The sequence below is a fragment of the Heteronotia binoei genome, chromosome 17, assembly GCF_032191835.1.
Source record: "Heteronotia binoei isolate CCM8104 ecotype False Entrance Well chromosome 17, APGP_CSIRO_Hbin_v1, whole genome shotgun sequence".
Lineage (NCBI taxonomy): Eukaryota > Metazoa > Chordata > Lepidosauria > Squamata > Gekkonidae > Heteronotia > Heteronotia binoei.
The window spans coordinates 52,004,786-52,032,019 of NC_083239.1; the positions used below are offsets into that span (position 1 = coordinate 52,004,786).

Below are 27,234 nucleotides of genomic sequence, written 5' to 3' on the forward strand. Positions count from 1 at the left end.
AGAGAGCGTCTCACGGAAAACAAAGAATACATGCTTTGCTTCCTCCACTTGCAGCTGCTGGAATGGCCTTGGGTCAGCCATAGCTCTGGCAGAGGTTGTCCTTGAAAGGGCAGCTGCTGTGAGAGCCCTCTCAGCCCCACCCACCTCACAGGGTGTCTGTTGTGGGGGAGGAAGGGAAAGGAGATTGTGAGCCACTCTGAGGCTCTTCGAAGTGGAGGGCGGGATATAAATCCAATATCATCTTCCTCTCCTTCCCATTACTATTGCTGCTTTTGTTTCTACGCACATATAAGCAGATGGGAACTCAGATCATAAATTGTCTTTAACTTGGTGAGAAGAATCTTACTTATTTTCCACTGCTAGAACACTTTGTACGGGCCAGTGTCAACCCGCCCCGTATGCTCCAGGTTTTTTCCAGCCATCCTACTTTTTCCTTGATGCCCACTCTAATGAATTGTTTTCCTTCCTTAAAAAGGTCAAGGTAGTCCCCTGTGCAAGCACCAGTCGTTTCCGACGCTGGGGTGACGCCGCATCACGACGTCTTCACAGCAGACTTTTTTACGGGGTGGTTTGCCCTTGCTTCCCCCAGTCGTCTACACTTTCCCCCCAGCATCTCCCCTGATTATTTCTTATGGCAGCCACACTCGCTCCCTGATTAACCATCCAGCTTGAATTTATAAATTTTACAGCAGTGTGGAGGATTCCACTAGAGAATTTCCACCCAGAGCATCTTCTCCCTTTCCTGAGGCAGACCAAAGGTCCCTCACTGGGGAAAACATCCTACAGGGAGACAGGAGCAGATCTACATGTTTTTTGGGAAGGAAAGGTCCCCTGTGCAAGCACCAGTCGTTTCCGACTCTGGGGTGACGTTGCTTTCACAACGTTTTCACGGCAGACTTTTTTACGGGGTGGTTTGCCATTGCCCTGCCATTGCTTTCCCTCCAGCAAGCTGGGGACTCATTTTACCGACCTTAGAAGGATGGAAGGCTGAGTCAGCCTCGAGCCGGCTACCTGAAAACCCAGCTTCCACCGGGGATCGAACTCAGGTCGTGAGCAGAGCTTAGGGCTACAGTACTGCAGCTCTAACACTCTGCGCCACGGGGCTCTTGCATGTTTTTTGAGGGGGGGGCAAAATTAAAAAAGGCCCCCCCCTTATGGACCCATAGAATAGACTCTATACCCAATTTGGCCTCTGCCTCCCCCTAGATCTGGGACAAGCAACCCCCCTCTGCGCCCCCCATATCCAGCCCTGCAGGGAGACCACCAAATCCCCCCTAACCAGAGAACTGTGACAACTATGCACACAGACACGTCAGGAAATAAGATACACCCTCCCCCTCAAATCAAGTATGCCCCTCACTGACTCACCCACGGATTTGGGGCGCTCACTGGCATAACCAATCCTGGAGTAGGACCCCGAAGCAGAAGGAAAACTGGAAGAGGAATCGCCAAACCCGGATGCCGGAGAATCAGAGGCGACAGCCGACTGCGGGCCCTCGCAGAAACCTGGTGGAGAATTGACATATGTGATTTTTAAAAAAGAGTTATTTTCACCTGCTACCTGCCAGTGAAGCAGACTTTCCCCCCAAGTTTGGTCACTCACGAGCAAAGTCAAGATGTTTAGATGACCCTATGCAGGGGTCGTTTTGCAGAAAAATAGGTGGCGCTCATTATCATAACTCATTAGCATACGCTGCCCCGCCCCAGCCAAAAGCAACCCGTCGCAAGAAAGGAGAGCCCCGGGCGAGCGAGGCCTGCTTGGGCTGGCTAGAGATCCAGCCAGCCCAAACAGGCCTCGCTCACCTGGGGCTCTCCTTGGCCGCCCCCCTCCCAGTCAAAAGGCCAGCGAGCCACCCGACACCCAAAATCACATAAGAAGTGGAGAAAGGGTGGCATGGGCTTCTCCAGGGGTTAATGAAGGCTGCTGGGGGCGCGGCAAAGCCCCTGGTGGCTGGCTGGCTGCCCGCTCTCCTCATCCAGGGATTGTTATGCAGCTGCACCTCCTATTCAATGGACAAGGTAGGTGGGGAGGAAGAGGGGGAACCCTCAGAAAGGTTCAGGAGCTGCGCTCCTGTGAGCTCCTGCTGAATCCGAGGCCTGACCCTACGACTTGCAGGGTGGGAGCAGAAGTATTCCCTAGAAGCGGCATGCCACCTCGAACCCAGAACTGAGAGATTCCTGCAGTGGCTCCTTGGCTCTGATCCTTACCTGAGCTTGGCCAGCTGTCCGTCTCTGTTGCCTCCCTGCCCGTCTTCTCAGGGTAAAGTCGCAGTAGCCCCAGCTGCTGTTCCAGTTCCCACATCAAACCAGGCAGCGCATCCTGAAAAGCAAGGAAATAAATTAGGGTCAAGGATTTCTATGCCTGGCGTTACCTGAAGAAAACTCTAACTGAACTACCATGCAAAAGGTCAAGGTAGTCCCCTGTGCAAGCACCAGTCGTTTCCGACTCTGGGGTGACGTCGCATCATGTTGTTTTCCCGGCAGACTTTTTACAGGGTGGTTTGCCGTTGCCTTCCCCAGTCCTCTACACTTTCCCCCCAGCAAGCTGGATCTGGAGACTCATTTTACCAACCTCGGAAGGATGGAAGGCTGAGTCAACCTCGAGCCGGCTGCCTGAACCCAGCTTCCACAGGGATCGAGCTCAGAGCTTGGACTGCAATACTGCAGCTTAACGTTCTGCGCCACGAGACTCCTTAGAACTACCGTGACAGAATACCATCACTACGAGTAACTTAAAACGATTACGACAATGCATTGTTGTCTTTGTTGCACAGAACGACAGCAGACTAGTCCCCAAATATGCGTGTGTTTTCATGGCAATACAGTGAATGGAAAGTCCCAAGACAAATATTTTCCCCTATTTGGTAAATTTACAACATCACTCCCTAGCCCATGTCTCTTGAGCCTTACAAGAGATAGCGTAATAGTTTTAAACTGATAAATGTATTATGGTTTTATATGTTTTATGGAATGATTGTTTTTATGATACTGTAAGCCGCCCTGAGTCCGCTTGCGGAGAGGGCGGGATATAAATGCAAAGTAATAAATAAATAAATAAATAAATAAATAAATAAATAAATAAATAAATAAATAAATAAATATGCCTAAAACCCCGGAGAGCTACCGCTGATCACAACAGACAAAAAGGTAAAGGTAGTCCCCTGTTCAAGCACCACTCGTTTTCGATTCGTGGAGAGCCAGTTTGGTGTAGCGGTTAAGCGTGCGGACTCTTATCTGGGAGAACCGGGTTTGATTCCCCACTCCTCCACTTGCACCTGCTGGAATGGCCTTGGGTCAGCCATAGCCCTGGCAGAGGTTGTCCTTGAAAGGGCAGCTGCTGTGAGAGCCCTCTCCAGCCCCACCCACCTCACAGGGTGTCTGTTGTGGGGGAGGAAGGTAAAGGAGATTGTGAACCGCTCTGAGACTCTTCAGAGTGGAGGGCGGGATATAAATCCAATATGTTCTTCTTCTTCTTCTGGGGTGACATTGCTTTCACAACGTTTTCACAGCAGACTTTTTACGGGGTGGTTTGCCCTTGCCTTCCCCAGTCATCTATGCTTCCCCCCCAGCAAGCTGGGTCCTTGTTTTACCAACCTCGGAAGGATGGAAGGCTGAGTCAACCTGGAGCCGGCTACCTAAACCCAGCTTCCACTGGGATCCAACTCAGGTCGTGAGCAGAAGGTTCTGACTGCAGCACTGCAGCTTTACCACTCTGCGCCACGGGGCTCAACAGACAAGCCGGGACTGAATACTCCTATTTTCTGACTTGGTATAAGTCATGGGGTTGCAACGAGTTGGACTCCACTCTGTAACTGAAAAACAACAAAAATAAGGCAAGTTCTTATGTCCCTGACACGGTTATCCCTGAGAATTCCTCCTTCATTTACTGCAGGAAAGAGTGAACCCTGTATATCAGGCAGGTGGCGTGTCAAGAACACAGGATAGGAAGAGAAATGAAGGCTACAGGGTGACCTTTGACCTCCAGACAGATGGGTGCACAAGGGACAAAAGGGGCTCATTTGGGACCATCACTCAAAGTTCCGTCTGGAAACAAAGGGCAAAAGTCTCACCCCGCCAAAGGAAAGAGGTGGGGTGAGGGAGTTTGCTGCAGAAAACTCTCGCCAATCTTTCTTGCGAGTTTACGCCAAGGAGAAACACAGGGGATTGTGGGAAAACGGCCACCCGTCATGGAAGAACAGACCTCTTAGTGATCTGGCTATGCAGAAGAAGACGACGACTGCGGATTTATACCCTACCTTTCTCTCTGAATCAGAGACTCAGAGTGGCTTACAATCTCCTATATCTTCTCACCCCTCAAAAGGAACCCTGTGAGGTGGGTGGGGTGGAGAGGGCTCTCACAGCAGCTGTCCTTTCAAGGACAATTCTGTGAGAGCTATAGGGTGACCATAATGTCTGAAGGCCAGCCAGGGACACGTTGGGGGGGGGGAAGGTAGGGGTGCGCGCGCGCCGCCGGAAACAGGAAGTGACGTCACTTCCGGTGACATCACTTCCGGTGACGTCATGCCACCACAGGAAACAGGAAGTGACATCACTTCCTGTGACATCATTTCCCCGCGTCACCTGCCGGAAATGGGAAGTGACATCACTTCCTGTGACATCATTTCCCCCAAATGACATCATTTCCCCCAAATGCCACTGCCGGAAACAGGAAGTGACTTCACAGCACTTCCTGTGACATCCCCAAAAATCCCCCAAATATCACCGCCGGAAACAATTTTGTTCTGAAATCCTGTATATACTTCATCAGTATATGGGATAAGGCACTTTCTCAACTGTGCTGCATAATGCAGCCTATTTATTTTGTCCTGTTTGCTCTGTTGGCTCTATCTGCGCCACCTTCATCACTTTCGGGGTGTGGATCCCCCAGTGGGGTGCTCTCCCGACTCACTCCGCCGGCTGTTTCTGATAGCCCTGCGCCCCCTCTTTCATTTGATATGTGTCCCGTGCGGGTGCCACCCTCCCGCCGGGAGATGCCGCAAAATGAGCCCCCTTGAGGCTTATGGCGGCAGGGCTCGGGGGAAGCGAGCTAGACTGCTGTTCTTTTGAGGGGTTATAGAGTGTTTCGAGCCCGTCCCTGTGGCATCAGTCCCATTGTTGTGGGGCCCAGGGGGCCGGCGCAGCGGCACGCTGAAGCAGCCTGTCACTAATAACACAGGTCGAGATGCAGGACAGGAACCCGGAAGTGACCGACAGGCAAGGGAGGGAGGGAGCTGCCGGCGCTGGCCTCTGGAGGGCCTCCAGGGACCAGCGGAGGCCGCGGGGAGGCCTTCGCTGGTCGGCGCTGGTCCCGGAAGGCCTTCCAGAGGCTCTGGAAGGCCTTCCGGGACCAGCGCCGGGTGCTCCGCGGCGTCCCCGCGGCCTCCGCTGGTCCCTGGAGGCCCTCCAGAGACTCTGGAGGGCCTCCAGGGACCAGCGGAGGCCGCGGGGAGGCCTTTGCTGGTCGGCGCTGGTCCCGGAAGGCCTTCCAGAGGCTCTGGAAGGCCTTCCAGGACCAGCGCCGGGTGCTCCGCGGCGTCCCCGTGGCCTCCGCTGGTCCCTGGAGGCCCTCCAGAGACTCTGGAGGGCTTCCAGCGACCAGCGGAGGCCGCGGAGAGGCCTCCGCCACCGCTGCCGGCCCCGCGCGCGGGCGGGGAAGGCGGCGAGTAAGGGAGGGAGCGTCCCTGCGCGTGCGCAGGGGCCCTGTGCAGGCGCAGGGACGCTCCCTCCCTCACTCGCCGCCTTCCCCGCCGGCGCCCGCGGCCCACCACCTCCGGGGCTGGCTAAACCGGGACCTTTAATGGTCCCGGTATAGGCAGCCCGGGAGCCGGGATTGGGTGGCCAGAACCGGGAATGTCCCGGGAGACCGGGACGGTCTGGCCACCCTAGCTATGGCTGACCCAAGGCCATTCCAGCAGGTGCAAGTGGAGGGGTGGAGAATCAAACCCGGTTCTCCCAGATAAAGAGTCGGCACACTAAACTGCTAAACCAAACTGGCTCTGCAGACAGATGAAGATAAAAAAATGGGGTAGCAACAGTCACAAGTCAGAGCTCTTCTTTTTTTTTTTAGCAGGCGCGCACAGAAACACCGTTTCAGCTGCCTTGACGTCAGGGGTGTGGCCTAATTTGCAAATGAGTTGCCGCTGGTTTTTTTCTACCAAAAAAAAGCCCTGGATTCAACTGAATATTATGGAGAAGGAACCAGAAAGAGAAGAGGTACAAGGAGGAGGGGGGAGTCCTTAACCCCACCTGACACAAGTCAGAAAAATTAACTCTACAGCAAGTTGCATTTGCATGATTAGAGCGGTGCGGCTTGAACGGACGCAAATTAGCTTGGCTGCAATTTGAAAGGGTCACAGAGAGGGCATGCAACTTTCACTTCTAAATCTGCATGCATTTAAATGAATTAGCATAGGTGAAGAAGAAGGGGCCTTCTCTCCCCCCACCCCGCCCCCCCCCTCCACAGCAGATGGAAGAAATGGCTCAGGTGAGATTTCACTGCAGAAAGAAACTGGACGGAGGTGGCTTTGTGAGTCAAGTTAAAGGCTGGGAAAAGACCTCAGAATCTAAGGGACCAGAGAGGATGAAGGAGAGGAACTAAGCAGAATCATAGAAGGAAGCTCCATGGTCATCTAGTCCTACCCCCTGAATAATGAAGGAAATTCACAAATACCTCCCTCGCACACCCCAGTGATCCCTGCTCCATGCCCAGAAGATTGCCCCCCCCCAAAAAAAACCCTTCCAAGATCCCTAGCCATACTGGCCTGGAGAAAAATTGCTATCTGACTCCAGTGGTGAACAACATTCCCTGGATGTGTAAGAAAGGGCCACAAGAACGAAGCCCTGAAGCAACCCTTCCTGGCCTGTCACATGATAAGAACATAAGGGAAGCCATGTTGGATCAGGCCAGTGGCCCATCCAGTCCAATACTCTGTCACATAAGAACATAAGAGAAGCCATATTGGATCAGGCCAATGGCCCATCCAGTCCAATACTCTGTCACATAAGAACATAAGAGAAGCCATGTTGGATCAGGCCAATGGCCCATCCAGTCCAATACTCTGTCACATAAGAACATAAGAGAAGCCATATTGGATCAGGCCAATGGCCCATCCAGTCCAATACTCTGTCACATAAGAACATAAGAGAAGCCATATTGGATCAGGCCAATGGCCCATCCAGTCCAATACTCTGTCACATAAGAACATAAGAGAAGCCATATTGGATCAGGCCAATGGCCCATCCAGTCCAATACTCTGTCACATAAGAACATAAGAGAAGCCATATTGGATCAGGCCAATGGCCCATCCAGTCCAATACTCTGTCACATAAGAACATAAGAGAAGCCATATTGGATCAGGCCAATGGCCCATCCAGTCCAATACTCTGTCACATAGGAACATAAGAGAAGCCATATTGGATCAGGCCAATGGCCCATCCAGTCCAATACTCTGTCACATAGGAACATAAGAGAAGCCATATTGGATCAGGCCAATGGCCCATCCAGTCCAATACTCTGTCACATAGGAACATAAGAGAAGCCATATTGGATCAGGCCAATGGCCCATCCAGTCCAATACTCTGTCACATAGGAACATAAGAGAAGCCATATTGGATCAGGCCAATGGCCCATCCAGTCCAATACTCTGTCACATAGGAACATAAGAGAAGCCATATTGGATCAGGCCAATGGCCCATCCAGTCCAATACTCTGTCACATAAGAACATAAGAGAAGCCATATTGGATCAGGCCAATGGCCCATCCAGTCCAATACTCTGTAACATAAGAACATAAGAGAAGCCATATTGGATCAGGCCAATGGCCCATCCAGTCCAATACTCTGTCACATAGGAACATAAGAGAAGCCATATTGGATCAGGCCAATGGCCCATCCAGTCCAATACTCTGTCACATAGGAACATAAGAGAAGCCATATTGGATCAGGCCAATGGCCCATCCAGTCCAATACTCTGTCACATAGGAACATAAGAGAAGCCATATTGGATCAGGCCAATGGCCCATCCAGTCCAATACTCTGTCACATAGGAACATAAGAGAAGCCATATTGGATCAGGCCAATGGCCCATCCAGTCCAATACTCTGTCACATAGGAACATAAGAGAAGCCATATTGGATCAGGCCAATGGCCCATCCAGTCCAATACTCTGTCACATAAGAACATAAGAGAAGCCATATTGGATCAGGCCAATGGCCCATCCAGTCCAATACTCTGTCACATAGGAACATAAGAGAAGCCATATTGGATCAGGCCAATGGCCCATCCAGTCCAATACTCTGTCACATAGGAACATAAGAGAAGCCATACTGGATCAGGCCAATGGCCCATCCAGTCCAATACTCTGTCACATAAGAACATAAGAGAAGCCATGTTGGATCAGGCCAATGGCCCATCCAGTCCAATACTCTGTCACATAAGAACATAAGAGAAGCCATGTTGGATCAGGCCAGTGGCCCATCTAGTCCAATACTCTGTCACATAAGAACATAAGAGAAGCCATGCTGGATCAGGCCAGTGGCCGAACCAGTCCAACATTCTGTGTCACAGAAGAACATAAGAGAAGCCATGTTGGATCAGGCCAGTGGCCCATCCAGTCCAATACTCTGTCACAGAAGAACATAAGAGAAGCCATGCTGGATCAGGTCAGTGGCCGAACCAGTCCAACTCTCCGTGTCACAGAAGAACATAAGAGAAGCCATGCTGGATCAGGCCAGTGGCCGAACCAGTCCAACATTCTGTGTCACAGAAGAACATAAGAGAAGCCATGCTGGATCAGGTCAGTGGCCGAACCAGTCCAACTCTCTGTGTCACAGAAGAACATAAGAGAAGCCATGCTGGATCAGGCCAGTGGCCGAACCAGTCCAACATTCTGTGTCACAGAAGAACATAAGAGAAGCCATGTTGGATCAGGCCAGTGGCCGAACCAGTCCAACATTCTGTGTCACAGAAGAACATAAGAGAAGCCATGTTGGATCAGGCCAGTGGCCGAACCAGTCCAACTCTCTGTGTCACAGAAGAACATAAGAGAAGCCATGTTGGATCAGGCCAGTGGCCGAACCAGTCCAACACTCTCTGTCACAGAAGAACATAAGAGAAGCCATGTTGGATCAGGCCAGTGGCCGAACCAGTCCAACACTCTGTGTCACAGAAGAACATAAGAGAAGCCATGTTGGATCAGGCCAGTGGCCGAACCAGTCCAACTCTCTATGTCACAGAAGAACATAAGAGAAGCCCTGTTGGATCAGGCCAGTGGCCCATCCAGTCCAGCATTCTGTGTCACAGAAGAACATAAGAGAAGCCATGTTGGACCAGGCCAATGGCCCATCCAGTCTCACTCTGTGTCACACAGTGGCCAAAAAAACAGACGCCATCAGGAGGTCCATCAATGAGGCCAGGACACTAGAAGCCTTCCCACTGTTGCCCCCCTCCCAACCAAACACAAAGAATACAGAGCATCAATGCCCCAGACAGAGAGTTCCAACGATAAGCTGATGGACCTCTGCTCCATATGCTTATCCAATCCCCTCTTGAAGCTGGCTATGCTTGTAGCTGCCACCACTTCCTGCGGCAGTGAATCCCACGTGTTAATCACCCTTTGGGTGAAGGACTTCCTTTTATCCGTTCTAACCCGACTGCTCAGCAATTTCACTGAATGCCCACGAGTTCTCGTATGGTGAGAAAGGGAGAAAAGGACTTCTTTCTCTGCCTTCTCCATCCCTTGCATGATCTTGTAAACCACAATCATGTCACCCCGCAGTTGACGTTTCTCCAAAGTCTGCTTAAGTTCACAGAAACAGCATTGCTGTCAGGTGACCATCTCGCCTCTGTTTAGAAACCTATGTTTAAAAATCCCTCCTAGAGATCTGTTGTAATTCCGGGAGGTCTCTTGGTTCCACCTGGAGGTTGTCAGCTGTGCCCAGCAGGGGACCCAGGTCAGGTGATTACTGCACCTTCTGAACTCCCACAGGTAGACCTCCAGGGCACCACTGTTCTCCCTAGGGTTTCCAATCCCCAGGTGGGGGCAGGGGATCCCCTGGTTTGGAGGCCCCACCTGCTTCACAGCCATCAGAAGGCGGGGGAGGTGAGAGGAAAATGTCTGCTGGGCACTCCATTATTCCCTATGGAGACGGATTCCCATAAAGTATAGTGGAGAATTGACCCGTGGGTATCTGGGGCTCGGAGGGGTGGGGCCCGTTTTTTGAGGTAGAAACACCCAATTTGCAGCGTCGCATTCATTGCCTCTCCTCAAAACCCCTGCCAAGTTTCAAAAGGATTGGACCGGGGGATCCAATTCTGTCAGCCCCCAAAGAAGGTGCCACTATCCTTCATGATTTCCAGTGGAGGGAAGGCATTTAAAAGGCGTGTGGTCCCTTTACATGTGATAGCCAAAACTCCCTTTGGAGTTCAATGATGCTCGTCACAACCTTGCTCCTGGCTCCACCCCCAGTGTCTCCTGGCTCCGTCCCCAAAGTCCCCAGATATTTCTTGAACTGGACTTGGCAACCCCACCCCAGAAGATTTCTGGAGGCAGCAGGGAGAGTTCTGTTTGCAAGGTCTTTGCTCTCGAGGGATTGGGCGGCAGGTTCCGTCCTGGAGTGTGTCTTATTCCCCGGCACGCCCAGGCCAGCCCCATCTGAGGCAATATCCAGTGCTTAAAATTTTTCATTGACCTTCTGTCCTTTGCCGGATGAATTCCCATCGGAGAGGGGAGCTTCGACGGCGGAAAAGTTGGGTGATAAATGACCTCCCATTTCTGCCCGGCAATACCATTATGAGCCTGCATAATGTGAAGCTGGGTTTTGGAAGAGAGGGAAGGAAGCCTGCTCCCTTCTTGACTTGCCTCCTCCCAAAGTCTAGAGGGGGTGTAAAGATACCAAGGAAGGGTTTTCCTTCCTGCCTCCACGCCCACTTTCTCCCCTTTGGGTGTCATGACCTAGGCTTGCCAATCTCCAGGTGGAGGCAGGGGATCCCCTGGCTTGGAGGCCCTCCCCCCCGCTTCAGAGTAATCAGAAAGTGCCGGAGGGGGAGGGAAATGTCTGCTGGGCACTCCATTATTCCCTATGGAGACGGATTCCAATAGAGTATGATGGAGAATTGATCTGGGGCTATGTGGGGGGGCTATTTATTGAGATAGAGGCACCAAATTTTCAGCATAGCATCCAGTGCCTCTCCCCAAAATACCCTCCAAGTTTCAAAAGGATTGGAGCAGGGGGTCCAATTCTATGAGCTCCCAAAGAAGGTACCCCTATCCCTCATTATTTCCATTGGAGGGAAGGCATTTAAAAGGTGTGCAGTCCCTTTAAGTGTGGTGGCCAGAACTCCCTTTGGAGTTCCACGGTGCTTGTCACAACCTTGCTCCTGGCTCCACCCCCAAAGTCCCCAGAGATTTCTTGAATAAACAATTTTATTAGTAACATATGGTAGTAGAACTATAACTACAACTTATAAAAAGCTTAATATATATTAAGAAAAAGACCATCATTCTACCCCACATCTTACTTTCTCCCACCCCTCCCCCAATTACTTGACCCCCGCCAGTGTTATTTTCTTTAAAAAAAAAACAGATATTAAAGGTACCCTTAACTATCAAGAAAAAAAAACGAAACAAAAAAGAAACATAGGGAAGAAGAACCCCCTTCAAGAGTTATATTGTTATCTTAAAAATCTTAATCCTCAAAAATTGTCCAATGTCCTTTTATTTTCCACTCTTTCTCTACATATCTTCTGAATTTCTTCCACTCTTGGTTAAAAAGTTCTAAATCACAGTCTCTTAATTTTCTTGTTAATTTGTCCATTTCACTCCATGATATAACTTTCATAATCCAGTCCCATTTTTCTGGTATTTTTTCTTGCTTCCACAACTGCGCATACAATGTCCTAGCAGCTGAGAGCAAGTACCATATTAATGTTCTATCTTCTTTTGGAAATTTTTCCATTTGTAATCCCAGCAGAAAAGTCTCTGCCTCTTTATTGAATTCATATCCCAGGATCTTAGATATCTCTTGTTGAATCATTTGCCAAAACATTTTAGCTCTTTCACAAGTCCACCACATATGGTAGAAAGAACCTTCATGCTTTTTACATTTCCAGCACCTATCTGGCATCTTATTGTTCATCTTTGCTAATTTTTTTGGAGTCATATACCATCTATACATCATCTTAAAACAGTTCTCTTTAATACTATGACATGTTGCGAGTTTCATGGAATTTTTCCACAGATATTCCCAAGATTCCATCTTTATTTCTTTATTTACATTAATTGCCCATTTTATCATTTGAGATTTCACTACTTCATCTTCTGTAGCCCATTGTAAAAGTAATTTGTACACTTTTGAAATTAATTTCTCATTATCTCCAAGCAGAACTCTTTCCATTTCTGTTTGTTCTTTCCTTATTCCTTCAGCTTTGATATCATTCTCCATCAAACTTTTTATTTGTTGCATTTGAAACCAATCATATTTATAGTTTAGTTCTTCTGCAGTTTTCAATTCTATTTTCCTGCTTTGTATTTTTAGTAACTGGTTGTATGATAGTTGTTTTTCCTTGACTGTTTTGGCCGTTAACTTTATCACTTCAGCCGGCACTATCCATAAAGGTCTCCTCTCATCACCATATTTCTTGTACTTTATCCACACATTTAATAAGCTACTCCTTATATAATGGTGAGAGAAAAGACCGTCCATCTTCTTTTTTTTATAGTACAAATATGCATGCCAGCCGAATTTTTTTCCATGGCCTTCTAACATTAGAAGTTTTTTATTTAATAACGTTATCCATTCTTTTAACCATACTAAACAAATTGCTTCATGATACAGTTTCAAATCTGGTAATTGGAATCCACCTCTCTCTTTCGCATCTATCAGGACTTTCATTTTAATTCTAGGTTTCCTCCCGGCCCACACAAATTCCGAAATTTTTCTTCGCCATTTATCAAATTGCTTAGCATCTTTCACAATGGGGATGGTTTGAAACAGATACATAATCCTTGGTAAAATATTCATTTTTACTGCAGCTATTCTACCCAACAGTGACAAATTGAGCTTGTTCCACTTTAGCATATCTTCTTCTATTTTACGCCATAGCTTTTCATAATTGTTCTTAAACAAATCAATATTTTTCATTGTTATCTCTACCCCTAGGTATTTTACCTTAGAGGTAACTTCACAACCCGTTAGTCTTTGTAGTTCTTGTTGTCTATTTTTCTGCATATTCTTACATAAGATTTTTGATTTTTCTTTGTTTATATAAAGTCCTGCCAACTCCCCAAACTCTTGTATTCTCATTAACAACAAAGGTGTAACTTGTAAAGGATTTTCATTTATAAACATTATATCATCTGCAAATGCTCTGTATTTATAGGTAAATCCTTTTATTTGTAGTCCTTCTAAATCTTTTTCTTCTTGAATCTGCATTAGTAAAATTTCAAGAGTCATTATAAACAGCAATGGTGAAAGCGGGCAGCCTTGTCTGGTACCTTTACTAATTTTCATTTCATCTGTAAGATCTGCGTTGATGCACAGCCTTGCACTTTGTTCAGAATATATTGCCTTTATCATTCTTATAAAACTTTCTCCAAGCTCCATTTTTTCCATCACTGCAAACATAAAGTCCCAATTTAAATTGTCAAATGCTTTTTCTGCATCCGCAAAGAATAGCGCTACTTCCTTTTCTGGATGTCTTTCATAATATTCTACAATATTTACAACAGTTCTAATATTGTCTCTTATTTGTCTTTTGGGAAGAAAACCGGCTTGGTCCTCTTTTATAAAATTTATCAAATATTGCTTAAGACGTTCTGCCAGAATTCTTGTAAATATTTTATAATCATTGTTCAAAAGTGAAATTGGTCTGTAATTTTTCACATTTGTAACATCTCTTTCTTCTTTAGGTATCAAAGAAATAACAGCTTCTTTCCATGTATTTGGTACCTTCCCTTTGACTCTTATTGCATTCATCAGCTTCTGTAATTTTGGTATTAATTCATCTTTAAACATTTTAAAATACTTGGCTGTATAACCGTCTGGCCCGGGAGCTTTATCATTTTTCATCACGTTGATTGCTGCCTCAATTTCTATTTTTTCAATTGGGTCATTCAAAATTTTCCTCATATTCTCAGTTAATGGCTCAATTTTTATTTTCTGTAGATATTCATCTATCTTTTTTCTCTTTACTTCAGCACCTTTAAACAGCTTGGCATAATACTTAAAAAATTCTCTTTTTATTCCCTCTTGAGTAACTACGTCTCTTTCATCTATCACAATTCTATTAATTATTTTATTTTCCCTCTTTTTTTTCAGCTGCCACGCCAAGTATTTCCCCGTCTTATTTGCTCCTTCAAACGATTTTTGCTGGAGCCTTTTCAAATTCCATTCTACTTCTTTGTTTAATAAATGTCTTAGTTGAGTTTGCAATATTGAAATTTCCCTTAGAATTTTCTTTTTCCCTGGTCTTTTCCTCAGCTCTCTTTCTTTTTTCTTTATTTCATTTTGAATATCCAGTAGTTGTTTTTCTTTTTCCCTTTTATCTTTATTGTTCAAAGTAATCAGCAACCCTCTCATTACTGCTTTATAAGCATCCCAGACCGTCTGAAAATCGATATCTTCTTTATCATTCACTTGGAAAAATTCTTTAGTTTCTTTTCCTAGGAAAGTCACTGTTTCTTTGTTCTGTAGCAAGTCTTCATTCAATCTCCATCTTCTCAATCTTTTGGACAGTTTTGTAATCCACATTATTGGGTTATGGTCAGTGCCAATTTTAGGCAAAATCTCTATCTTTCTTGTTATGAGGCCTAAATCTCTGGTTCCCCATAGCATGTCAATTCTAGAAAATGTCTTATGTCTTGCAGAAAAAAAAGTATAGTCCCGCACTTCAGGGTTAAACTTTCTCCATATGTCCTCCAAATTTTCCTGTTTTACTAATTCAAAAAAAGACTTTGGCAATTTTCCTTCTTTTCCACTATTTTTTTTCCCTCCGGATCTATCCAATGAGTTCTCAACTGTTCCATTAAAATCTCCCATTAAGAGTATTTGATCGTAGGTCAACTCATCTAGTTGTTGTGTAATGTCTTTAAAAAAAACATCTTTTGCACCATTAGGTGCATATAGTCCCAATAACAGCGTTTTTTTCCCATTTGATGTTATTTCCACTGCTACAAATCTTCCATCCTTATCTTTAAATACCAATTTTGGCTCCAGGTCTTGTTTAATATAAAAAACTACTCCCCTTTTTTTCTGGTCAGCTAACGAAAAAAATTCCCTTCCCAATTGTTTGTTCCATAAAAATTTATAATCCTTTTGTTTAATGTGGACTTCTTGCAAACAAATTATATTACAATTTTGCTTTTTAATCCAATGAAAAGTTGCCCTTCTTTTTTGTGGTGAATTTAGTCCATTAACATTCCAAGACAATAGTTTGTAATCCATCATGGTGCAAATTCTTTATTTTCTTCAAGAAATCTCCTCAGTTCTCGGGCATTTGTGATCGTGACTCTCTTCCCCTGAAGTTCAAAGCTCAAACCCTCGGGGATTATCCATCTGTACCTTGTGCCATTGTCTTTCAATTTTTCTGTCAACTTTTTATATGTTCTCCTGTCATTTATCACTTCTTTCGGTAGCTCCTTCATAATTCTCACTCTGCTACCTCTTACTATCAATGATTGTTCAAAGTTTCTCTTCATAATCCTTCCCACCATTTCCTTTGTCATGAATCTTACAACCACATCTCTTGGTAAGTTATTTTTTTTGGCATATAACGAGTTGACTCTATACATGTGATCATACATGCTTTTAGTCTTATCAGGGTCTTCTTCTAAGAATTCTGCGATTATGTTTGTTATATATCCTTTCAAATCATCATTCTCTTCCTCAGGTACTCCTCTCAAACGTAGCTGATTTTCCATTAATTTGCAGTCGTGAATCGTCACTTTTTCTTGTACTTTCAGCAAGGTGGTATCATGTGTTTTAACTTTCTCCTCCACCTCCTGTACTTTCTTGTCTATTTTCCCAATTTGGTTTTTGAGGTCATCCACTTCTTTTTTAATCACTGTAGTAAGTTCTTCCTTCAACTCTTCCATCATTTTCTTAACTCCTTTCATAATCCTGGCTTCCATAGCCTCCATTTGGTCTTGCATTTTTTCTAATGAAAGGGCTCTTGTTCGGGGCTGCCTGGGCTCTGACATTTAAGCAAAGAGCAAGGGGGATGCAATTAAAATACCAAAAATTTCCGTCGCACAATTTGCAAGTTTGACTACCAAGTTCAGAAGGTCTAAATTTTCTCTCTCAATTAAACTTTGTTCTGTTTTCTTCTGAGCTTCCCAGGCCCAGATATAAATTTTTGAAGAATTTTTCCCCTTTAAAAAAATGACGAAATTTTTGACCTCACCAATTTAAAATCTGACAGTCAGGTTCAATAGAGCAGGGCTTGCCCTTTCCAGCAAGCCCAATTTCGCTGGTTTCTGAGCCCCCAAAGCAAAGATATTTAACAAAAAAGTCTTTAAAAATCCAAAATGGCGGCCGCGATTTTTTCTCCTTTTAAAGATTTTTTTTCCCCTTTTAAAATCACCCCAGGAGCCCACCAATAATGTAGTCAATAGTTCTTATCTTCTTACCCTTTTCCCTGTCGTTTCTGTCACTTTTTAAAGTCCCAAATCTTTTTAAAACGATGTTTTAAATTGGACCTCCCAGCAATGGCTGCCGATGTTTCTCTATGATGTAGAGTAGGCTAGTCCCCAGAGATTTCTTGAATTGGACTTGGCAAATAGCAGGAGGAGGAGACCGCCAGCGGAAACTTCAGGCAAGGTATTGGCTGTGGGGGAAGTAACCTGGCAACTCCCAAGGCCAAGACTGTATCCAGTCCTGGATTTCTGTCCATGGTATGCAGGTGTCCACTGACGAACTCATCTTTTGCTTTCAATACATGGAAGTTTATGTCCCTCGTAGCTAGCAAATGAGCAGATACTGATGGAGGAGATGCAGTCATACTGGAGATCCTGAACCAAGGTTATCAGTTCTGGATTGGGGAATTCCTAGAGATTTAGCAGTGGAGGGCAGGGAGGGGAGGGAACACAGAGGGGTATAATTTCAGTTTGGTGTAGTGGTTAAGTGCGCGGACTCTTATCTGGGAGAACCGGGTTTGATTCTCCACTCCTCCATTTGCATCTGCTGGAATAGCCTGGGGTCAGCCATAGCTCTCGCAGAGTTGTCCTTGAAAGGGCAGCTTCTGTCAGAGCTCTCTCAGCCCCACCCACCTCACAGGGTGTCTGTTGTGGGGGAAGAAGATAAAGGAGATTGTGAGCCGCTCTGAGGCTCTGATTCAGAGATTGTAAGCTGCTCTGAGACTCTGATTCAGAAATTGTAAGCTGCTCTGAGACTCTGATTCAGAGAGAAGGGCAGGGAATAAATCTATGGTCTTCTTCTCTGGGAGAAGGAGATGATGGAGAAGGAGATAGATGGAGATCATGAAGATGGAGAAGGAGAAAGAGAAATTACATTTATATCCTGCCCTTCACTTTCAATCTCCTTTCCCTTCCCCTCCCCACAGCAGACACCCTGCGAGGAGGCAGGTGGGGCAGAGAGAGCTCTACAAGAATGGCTCATGAGCAGAACTGCTCTGAGAGAGTTATGACTGACCCAAGGACATTCCAGCAGGTGCAAGTGGAGGAGTGGGGAATCAAGCCTGGTTCTCCCAGATAATCTGCGCACTGAACCACGACACCAAACTGGTTCAGGAAGGGACGGTGCCTCAAGAGGGTAGTCCGCTTTCCAAAGCAGCCATTTTCTCCAGGGGAACTGATTCCTGTTATCTGGAGATCAGCTGCAATAGTGGGAGATCTCCAGGGCCCATCTGGAGTTTGGCAACCCTATTATCAGAAAGGTTTGTGGGGGGGGGGAGTGTTGTGTCCATGTGTGTGTGTTTGTGAGCACACAAGTCCAATCTCTATGACCAGGTGGACCCTAGAGACCCTCCAGTTAATCACTGCCCGCCCCCAACAGCAGCCCCCCTCAACTCCTGCAGATAAGAGCCCCTTTTCCCTTCTAACCTGCCGAGAAATGTGGCAGTCAAAAGAAATTCTCTAAAAGCCTCATACCCCCCCCACGCGCCTGCCTTCTCCCTCCCCCCATAACAAATGGATTTTTTATCCATGTAAATTTCTTTCCCCCCTTCCCTTATCCTCTCTTGCCAAACAGCCGCTGCTGTTCTTATGCCTATAAATTTCTAATCCCTTTCGGAATCCCTTTAAGCTCAAAGCTATCTGGCCGCTAAGACGCGCCAATTCCCCCAAACATTTCAAATCCATGCAAATGAGGTTTAACGGAGCCAATTGGCGATCGCGGTTACCGGACGACTTTTTAAAAAAAATACATCCCATAGTTAGATGTTAGGAGACAATATAACATATATAACCCTGCATTCATCTCTTGGAGGGGAGAACCGTCCCTAATTTCTTACCACGTTCTAAAGAATTTAAGAATAGCACCACGGTTGTGTTTAAGGGCAGGGAAGACACTGGAATCCCGCATTAGATATGCCAAACAGTTTGGGATTGGTCCCACCGTTCAGCCTTCGGAACGAGGCAGCTTTCATTTTAAAAGGGGGACAGGTTTTAGGGTTGCCAGTCTCCAGGCGGGGCCTGGATACCTCCCGCTTTGACGACTGATCTCCGGCTGGCAGAGATCAGCTCGCCCGGAGAAAATACTGCAAGAATAATCACCAGTCAACAATAATACCTTCACACATTCACTGTGTACATATGCTTTATTCAGTGCAATTCAAATAAGAACATAAGCCATGTTGGATCAGGCCAAAGGCCCATCCAGTCCAACACTCTGTGTCACACAGTGGCCAAAAAACCCAAGTGCCATCAAGAGGTCCACCAGTGGGGCCAAGACACCAGAAGTCCTCACACAGTTGTCCTCCCAAGCACCAAGAATACAGAGCATCACTTGCCCCAAACAGAGAGTTCCAACAATACGTTGTGGCTAATAGCCACTGATGGACCTCTGCTCCAGATGTTTATCCAATCCCCTCTTGAAGTTGGTTATGCTTGTAGCTGCCACCACCTCCTGTGGCAGTGAATTCCACTGTTATCCTTTGAGTGAACGACTTCCTTTTATCTGTTCTGACTGCTCAGCAATTTCATTGAGTGCCCACAAGTTCTTGTATTGCGGAAAGGGAGAAAAGTACTTCTTTCTCTACCTTCTCTATCCCGAGCATAATCTTGTAAACCTCTATCATGACACCCCTGAGTCAACGTTTCTTCAAGCTAAAGAGCCCCAAGCCTTTTAGCCTTTCTTCATAGGCAAAGTGTTCCAACCCTTTAATCACTCTAGTTGTCCTTTTCTGGACTTTCTCCAAAGCTATAATGTCTTTTTTGAAGTGTGGTGACCAGAATTGTGCACAGTACTCCATAAAATAAACATTCATCAAGTACAGACATATATTTGCAGCCTCTCAAAGCTGAAACACAGGATACTTTTCTCTCCCCCCCCCAAAAAAGTCTTATTTCAAATTACTACTCAATGTTTCTGCAGGCAAATGCCTCTATAGAAACTGCAACTTTGGGTGGACCCTTCCAGCATTCAGCTGCACAATTCCAACTGAGAGAGTAAGGAACCATATTCCCAGGATTTCCCACGGTTTCGTATCCCCGGTCCTTCCTCAGCCTTTTATCTCAAAGACACTACTTCTTGGAGCCACAGTACATATTACTTCAAATATGGATGCTTTTTTTGAGCAGGAACACATGGGAACGCAGTTCCAGCTGGCTTGGCATCAAGGGGTGTGGCCTAAAATGCAAATGAGTCCTTGCTGGGCTTTTTCTACAAAAAGCCCTGTGTAAAACAACATTGATGTCAGGGGGTGTGGCCTAATATGCAAATGATTCCTGCTGGGGTCTTCCTACAAAGAAAGCCCTGCACTCATGTAATTTAAAATCTCTGTTTCCAGCTGGCTGCTTTGAAGGGCGGACTCTAGGGCATCATATAGGGTTGCCAAGTCCAATTCAAGAAATATCTGGGGACTTTGGGGGTGGAGCCAGGAGACATTGGGGATGGAGCCAGGAGCAAGGGAGTGACAAACACAATTGAACTCCAAAGGAAGTTCCGGCCATCACATTTAAAGGGACGGCACACCTTTTAAATGCCTTCCCTCCATAGGAAATAATGAAGGATAGGGGCACCTTCTTTTGGGGCTCATAGAATTGGATCCCATGCCACCTCTAATTCCAAACACCAAACAAACCCTTTCCTTCTTCATTCTTTCCACCTTCTCACTCCCTCCTATCTCTGCCCTCCCTGTTCCAAAAATATACTGGAAGCCTAGAATGCAGGAGGGGAAAACGCTTCTCTATTGAAATTAGGGTGAACCGGGGGGGGGGGGGGATGAGATGATGTCGATTTGCCTAATTGAACCTGAGCACAAATTCTGAATTTGTGGAATGCATTAAAAAGAAAAGGTTGGAGGGGAAGGAAGCCTGCAAGAACTCAGCCCTTTCTCCACACACACCCCCCTCCTGCATCCCTCAAAATTTAAATCTAACCTACTTTTTACCTGAGATGATTCCAGCTGCAACTGTGATAATCAGGCGAGCGTCCCTTAAGGGGACAGAAGAGATAACTTCAAAGCCAGAGAATTTAATAAAATAAAATAAAACGCTATTGGTGTGGCAGACGCTTTATTCTTTTTTGGAGGCACATGCGGGTATTTGACAGAAGCGGCTTTTTTTTTCTTTTTAACCCAGAGAGCCTGTTTTTTCCAAAAGAAACCATCAAGCAGTGGTGAAGGTATCATTCAAATCGTACCTTTCCAGCACACAACGACTTCTTCACTGCAGGAATCTTTGCAGCTCCGAATCACATGAGAAAGCGCCAGTTTCGGAGGGAGGGGACAAAGCCGTGCATGACCCACCCAACTCCAATTATCAGAGGAGCACGGTATCCAGGGCTCTTTTTGTAGCAGGAGCTCCTTTGCATATTAGGCCACACCTCCCTGATGTAGCCAGTCCTCCAAGGGCCTATAAGCTCTTAAAGGATTGGCTACATCAGGGAGGTGTGGTCTAATATGCAAAGGAGCTCCTGCTACAAAAAGAGCCCTGACGGTATCTCAGCACAGTTTGTGCTTCCCTTGCAAGACCTCAGGCGTGAGCTGTCCTCTGCTCAGGTTCAGCAAAGCCAGTGGCGGACTGGCCAGGGTGTCAGTTTGCCCGATGGCAAGTGGGCCCCTGATGAAGTGGGCTCCCTTAAACTTAAGACAATCTGTGGAAAAATGTTAATGACCTTTTAGTAGCCTGAAAATATAATAGGCGTTCCAATGTTATTACTGTAATGCAACTAAAATTTATGTTGCATTTAGGGTAGCCAGCCTCCAGGTGGGGCCTGGGGATCTCCCGCTTTTACAACTGATCTCCAGCTGGCAGAGATCAGCTCCCCTGGGGAAAATGCAATCTGGATTTACATTTAGTATCTGCTGTATACTGACAATAATGCGTACAATATACGTACACTGTAATCACTAACACACACACACATTTACATTTATTTTGCAAAAGTTTTAATTGTAACTTTTTCCCCACTTATGTATTTTTGAAAATTTTATTTATTTCTTATAAAATTAAATGATAGCCTTATACTTGTGGGTGGGCCCCCTATGTCTCCTGGCAACTGATATTTTTAGGCCCAGTCCGCCACTGAGCAAAGCTTCTCACCTCTTTTGCTAAGAACGTCAGAACAGCCCTGCTGGATCAGACCAGTGGTCTATCTTTTCCAGCATCTTGTCTCATAGAACGGCCAACCACTTCCTCTGGAGGGCCAACAACAGGACCGAGAGTCCGCGGCCTTCATAAGAACATCAGTAGAGCCCTGCTGGATCAGACCTGTAGACCATCTCGTCCAGCATCCTGCCTCACACAGGGGCCAATCAGTTCCTCTGGAGGGCCAACAACAGGGCAAAGAGGCTGAGGTTTTCCCCTGATGCTGCCACCTGGCTCTAGGATTCAGAGGCTGACTGCCTCTGAATGAGGAGGTTTCCTTATGAACATCAGAAAAGCCCTGCTGGGTCAGACCACTGAAGGTCCATCTAGTCCAGTATCCTGCCTCATACAGTGACCAGCCAGTTCCTCTGAAGGGCCAACATCAGGGCAGAGAGGCTGAGGCCTTCCCCTGAGAAGAACATCAGAAGAGCCCTGCTGGATCAGACCATTGAGGGTTCATCTAGTCCAGCCTCCTGTCTCACACAACGCCCAACCAGTTCCTCTGGAGATCCAACAACAGGGCAGAGAGGCTGAGGCCTTTCCCTGAGAAGAACATCAGAAGAGCCCTGCTGGGTCAGACCATTGAGGGTCCATCTAGTTCAGCGTCCTGTCTCACACAGTGGCCAACCAGTTCCTCTGGAGGGCCAACAACAGGGCAGAGAGGCCAAGGCCTTCCCCTGAGAAGAACATCAGAAGAGCCCTGCTGGGTCAGACCAGTGAGGGTCCATCTAGTCCAGCCTCCTGTCTCACACAGTGGCCAACCAGTTCCTCTGGAGGGCCAACAACAGGGCACAGAGGCTGAGGCCTTCCCCTGAGAAGAACATCAGAAGAGCCCTGGTGGATCAGAGCAATGAGGGTCCATCAAGACCAGCACCCTGTCTCACACAGTAGCCAGTCAGTTCCTCTGGAGGTTCAACAACAGGCCAGAGAAGCTGAGGCCTTCCCCTGAGAAGAACATCAGAAGATGCTGGATCAGACCATTAAGGGTCCATCTAGTCCAGCATCTTGTGTCACACAGTGGCCAGTCAGTTCCTCTGGAGGGCCAACAACAGGGCAGAGAGGCTGAGGACTTCATAAGAACACCAGAAGAGCCTTGGAGAAAATGGCCACTTTGGCAGATACAATCTATGGCATTATATTCCATTGAAGTCCATCCCCTGCCCAAACCCTGCCTACTTGCCATCAAAATCTCCAGGTATTTCCCAGCCTGCAGATGGCAACTCTCCTTACTTAAGAACGTAAGAGAAGCCATGTTAGATCAGTCCAGTGGCCCATCCAGTCCAACACTCTGTGTCACACAGTGGCCAAAACCCAGGTGCCATCAGGAGGTCCACCAGCGGGGCCAGAACTCCAGAAGGCCTCCCCCACCATTACCCCCGAAGGACCAAGAATACAGAGCATCACTGCCAGAAAGAGTTGCATCTATGCCTTATGGCTAACAGCCATTGTCGGACTTCTGCTCCATGTGTTTATCCAGTCCCCTCTTGAAGCTGTCTTTTAGAAGGCCTTTGGAAATGTAATTTGTTCTAAATGACAGATATATTCCTTTCAGCGATATCATCATCCTTTTTTTAAAAAAAGCACAGTTTACAAATAAAACAGCAAAACCACAGTAAGAAAAAGGCTCGAGACGGCATGGACACTGTCCTGTCAGCACTGTGCATAACAGGCTTCTGCTGCAAACACACGTGGTTTGATTTCCCCCAGGTGCAAAAACAGTGTCCTGGAACAGGGACCATGCATACTAACAAATTCTGTCCTGGCTGCGTAAGATTGTTCCAGGCTCCACTGTGGGCGACCGTGCTGTCCGACTTAAAAAAAACGGGCAAGCGAACAAACCCTCTTCCTGCGTCTTTCCAGACTGTTCCCTGCTGTCAGGAGGGACAGATACTGACGGTCGGTTTGTGGGTTTTGTTCTTCCATGAAAGGAGAGATTTGTTCCCACCAGAACATTACATTTTTTGCATCGATGCCTCCTCCCGCCCGGCAAAAGCGCCAGCAGGGTGTGCGGCGCACTGGCAGCAAGGGAGATTTCATGGCACAGAAATACCACCGCCACAATTACGCCGGTTTCGCCTCTGTGCTTTTGCTAATGAAAGAACCTATTCGAGCTGCCAGTCCCCCCCCCACCCCCGACTTATTGCCAAGGGGAGTGGGGAGACGTCTGTAAAATCTGTGGGTTGAAAGCTCCGCTCTTGTTCCTCTGGAGGAAAACGACCGCTTGAACCATTTACGCCTGGTTTCCGGAGCTAAGAAACAGATGCCACAAACGGCAAAGATTTCGCCTGCGCTCTCTTTTCCACCCACCCCTCTGCACCCTCACAGATTGGTTTTTCCCGTTCCTGCTTTTGGGGGCGGGCGCCTCACCGATTCCTGTGACCCCTGCCTCTCCCACCCCTCCAATTCCAGTATACACTTTATAGGGTTGCTAGTCTCCAGGTGGGGCCTGGAGATTGCCAGCTTTTACATCTGATCCCCAGCTGGCAGAGATCAGCTCCCCTGGAGAACATGGCTGCTCGGACTATGGGCATTGGACTATGCTAAGGCCCCTCCCCTCCTCAAACCCCACCCTCTCCTGCATCCACCCCCCCCCTCAAGTTTCCAGGTATTTTCCAACACAAACCTGGAATCCCTAGCTGCCAACTTCCAGATGTGGACTGAAGATCCATAAAAGACAAAGGGGCGGGCTTAGCCCAACATGAATTAAGAACCAAAAGGTTAAGGAAATCAGAATATAAGGGCCCGATAGTTTTGTGTCTAAAACTGAAGCGTAAATACTGCCAAATATACAACAACGCACGGATTCAAGGAAATAGTCTGGAGAGGAGGCAACTGAGAGGTGATAGGATCACCATCTTCAAGTACTTGTCATCTAGAGGACGGTGTGGAATTGTTTTCTGTGGCCCCGGAAGGTCGGACCAGAACCAATGGGTTGAAATTAAATCAAAAGAGTTTCCGGCTCAACATTAAGAAGAACTTCCTGACCGTTAGAGCGGTTCCTCAGTGGAACAGGCTTCCTCCTTGGAAGGTGGTGGGCTCTCCTTCCTTGGAGGTTTTTAAACAGAGGCTGGATGGCCATCTGACAGCGATGAAGATCCTGTGAATTTAGGGGGAGGTGTTTGTGAGTTTCCTGCATTGTGGAGGGGGTTGGACTAGATGACCTTGGAGGTCCCTTCGAACTCTAGGATTCTATGAAAATAAATATAGGCCCAAGTATTAGTCTCAGTTTGGAATAAAATCCTACATTTGTCCCAAAGATCAACCATTCTTTACCCTGGCCAAACGCGTTTCGGCCACGTGGCCTGCCTCAGTGGTCAAACAATGTTGTTACAGAATGGCTCCAGGCCTTACAATAATACAGTCAATTCTTAAACGTAGACCAAAGCGAGATTGCTTTATAATCAATATCTGCGATCGAAGGCAGAGAGATATATCGGAGGCAGAGAGATATATCTTTTGGGGGGAGGGGGAAGAGGAGAAAAATAAGCTTTTTGATCTCAATCATTCTGGATGTTCTAGCAAACAGAGACAAAGCTGGTAGTTTGGAAATGCTGTTGCGAGAGAGAGGGAGAAGGAAGTAGATGACAGCCAGTTGCTCAGGGGCCTGATAGGAGCCCTCCGGGGGCCTGATTCGGCCCTCGGGCCGCATGTTTGGCACCCCCGTTCTAAAAAGGTTTTTCCAAAATGGCTTTATTAAACATCGTTAGTCAGTACATCACAGTGTTTGTTTCTCTTATCACCTGGAAGTGGTAATCTCAGAAAGTCGGTACAAAAGCAGACCTAGGCTTGACTACTGCCGTGTGTTATATGTGGGGCTGCCCTTGGAGGCAGGTGGGCACCTTGGACTGGTGCAGAACGTGGCGTTCCCCAGTGAGGTTCCCCAGCACCTCACCCTGCAAAGGAAAGCAACCGGGCAAGGCAGGAACAATGTGAAAGGCGATGGAAAAAGAAGGATGTTGCCGAGGCGCATCCTCCAACCTTTTCGGGGCATTCCATCTTTCAGCAGGGAAATGACACAACAGGGAAATTATGCAAAATAATTTTCTGATCTTATCCCACGGCCTTCTCTGTTTACTGCCAAGCAGATGGATTTGTTATGCAGCTACAGGGCGGGAGGCTGGTGTCTTCTAAAGAAGCTCGGTTCTCCGAGCAGGGAGAGGCAAAAATCAGAGCTTAATTTAAAACATCAAAAAAAGAGACAAGCCGGGTCAGGTTGTTCGATAAACCAACAGAACGGGGAGCTGCCTGTTTCTCCTCGCTGACCCTGCAGAGTAGACGCCTTGCGTTCTTTTTAAAAAATATGCGCTAAGTAAATATAGGCTTTATTGCATCCCAATAAGGGTAACAGGAGAGAGAGGAAAGGTTAGCTCGAGGCTGCACTAGACGTGTTTCCCTAGTAAAATATTTTGGAATCTAAACACTTCGGGCTCCGGAGCACAGAAGAATCCAAGACGAAAAACTCACAAAACTCGAACCCTGTCTTAGCTCAGAGTCCTTGCATGGGCACCATACCACCAGCATCCCTTAGCCTAACAACTGTCCAAGGAGAGATAACGACTCCAGGACAGCCAGGAAGTTACGCCAGAGACCGTTTTTAATTCTGCCCTCGCTATATTTAGAAGCCGTCTCCCCTGAAGTCTTCGGCACAGCTTCCCGCCTCCTCTTGCGTGCGCGTGCGTTTGTGTATAATTGTGTGTGTATGTATAATTAGAAAAAGGATGATTTGCATTTTTTTTTTCAAAAACGAAAGCGGTTCTTTTGTTGCTTTGCAGCCCTTTCCCTACCTGGACCTCTGAGATCAGGCTCGGGGAGAGAAGGCGTGAGACGGAAATTAATCTATATTTTTTTTGGGGGGGGGGGCAAAGGAAAAATAAGCTTCCTGCTCTAAATCAATCTGGATGTGTTAGCAAACAGAGACAAAGCTGGGAAATGCCATTGTCTTCTTCGGCAGCTCATAGTAGAAGATGATGATATTGGATTTATATCCCACCCTCCACTCCAAATCTCAGAGTGGCTCACAATCTCCTTTCCCTTCCTCCCCCACAACAGACACCCTGTGAGATGGGTGGGGCTGAGAGGGCTCTCCCAGCAGCTGCCCTTTCAAGGACAAAGTCTCAGAGCGGCCTACAATCTCCTTTCCCTTCTTCCCTCACAACAGACACCCTGTGAGGTGGGTGGGGCTGAGAGGGCTCTCCCAGCAGCTGCCCTTTCAAGGACAGAGCCTCAGAGCGGCCTACAATCTCCTTTCCCTTCCTCCCCCACAACAGAGTCTCAGAGCGGCCTACAATCTCCTTTCCCTTCCTCCCCCACAACATACACCCTGTGAGGTGGGTGGGGCTGAGAGGGCTCTCACAGCAGCTGCCCTTTCAAGGACAGAGTCTCAGAGCGGCCTACAATCTCCTTTCCCTTCCTCCCCCACAACAGAGTCTCAGAGCGGCCTACAATCTCCTTTCCCTTCCTCCCCCTGTGAGG

At 47.1% G+C, this 27,234-nt stretch overlaps 1 protein-coding gene across 1 annotated transcript in view; it reads right to left on the reverse strand.

Annotated features, from left to right (window-relative positions):
• Window positions 1-1,312: 1,312 nt before the first annotated feature.
• LOC132585895 (dapper homolog 3-like) overlaps window positions 1,313-27,234 on the reverse strand; it is a 56,052-nt gene continuing 30,130 nt past the window's right edge. The window contains exons 2-3 of the mRNA XM_060257772.1: window positions 2,209-2,320; window positions 1,313-1,506 (exon numbers count right to left, since the gene is read on the reverse strand). Of these exons, the coding sequence (XP_060113755.1) occupies window positions 1,313-1,506; window positions 2,209-2,320 (306 nt within the window). The remainder of the gene's footprint in view (window positions 1,507-2,208; window positions 2,321-27,234) is intronic.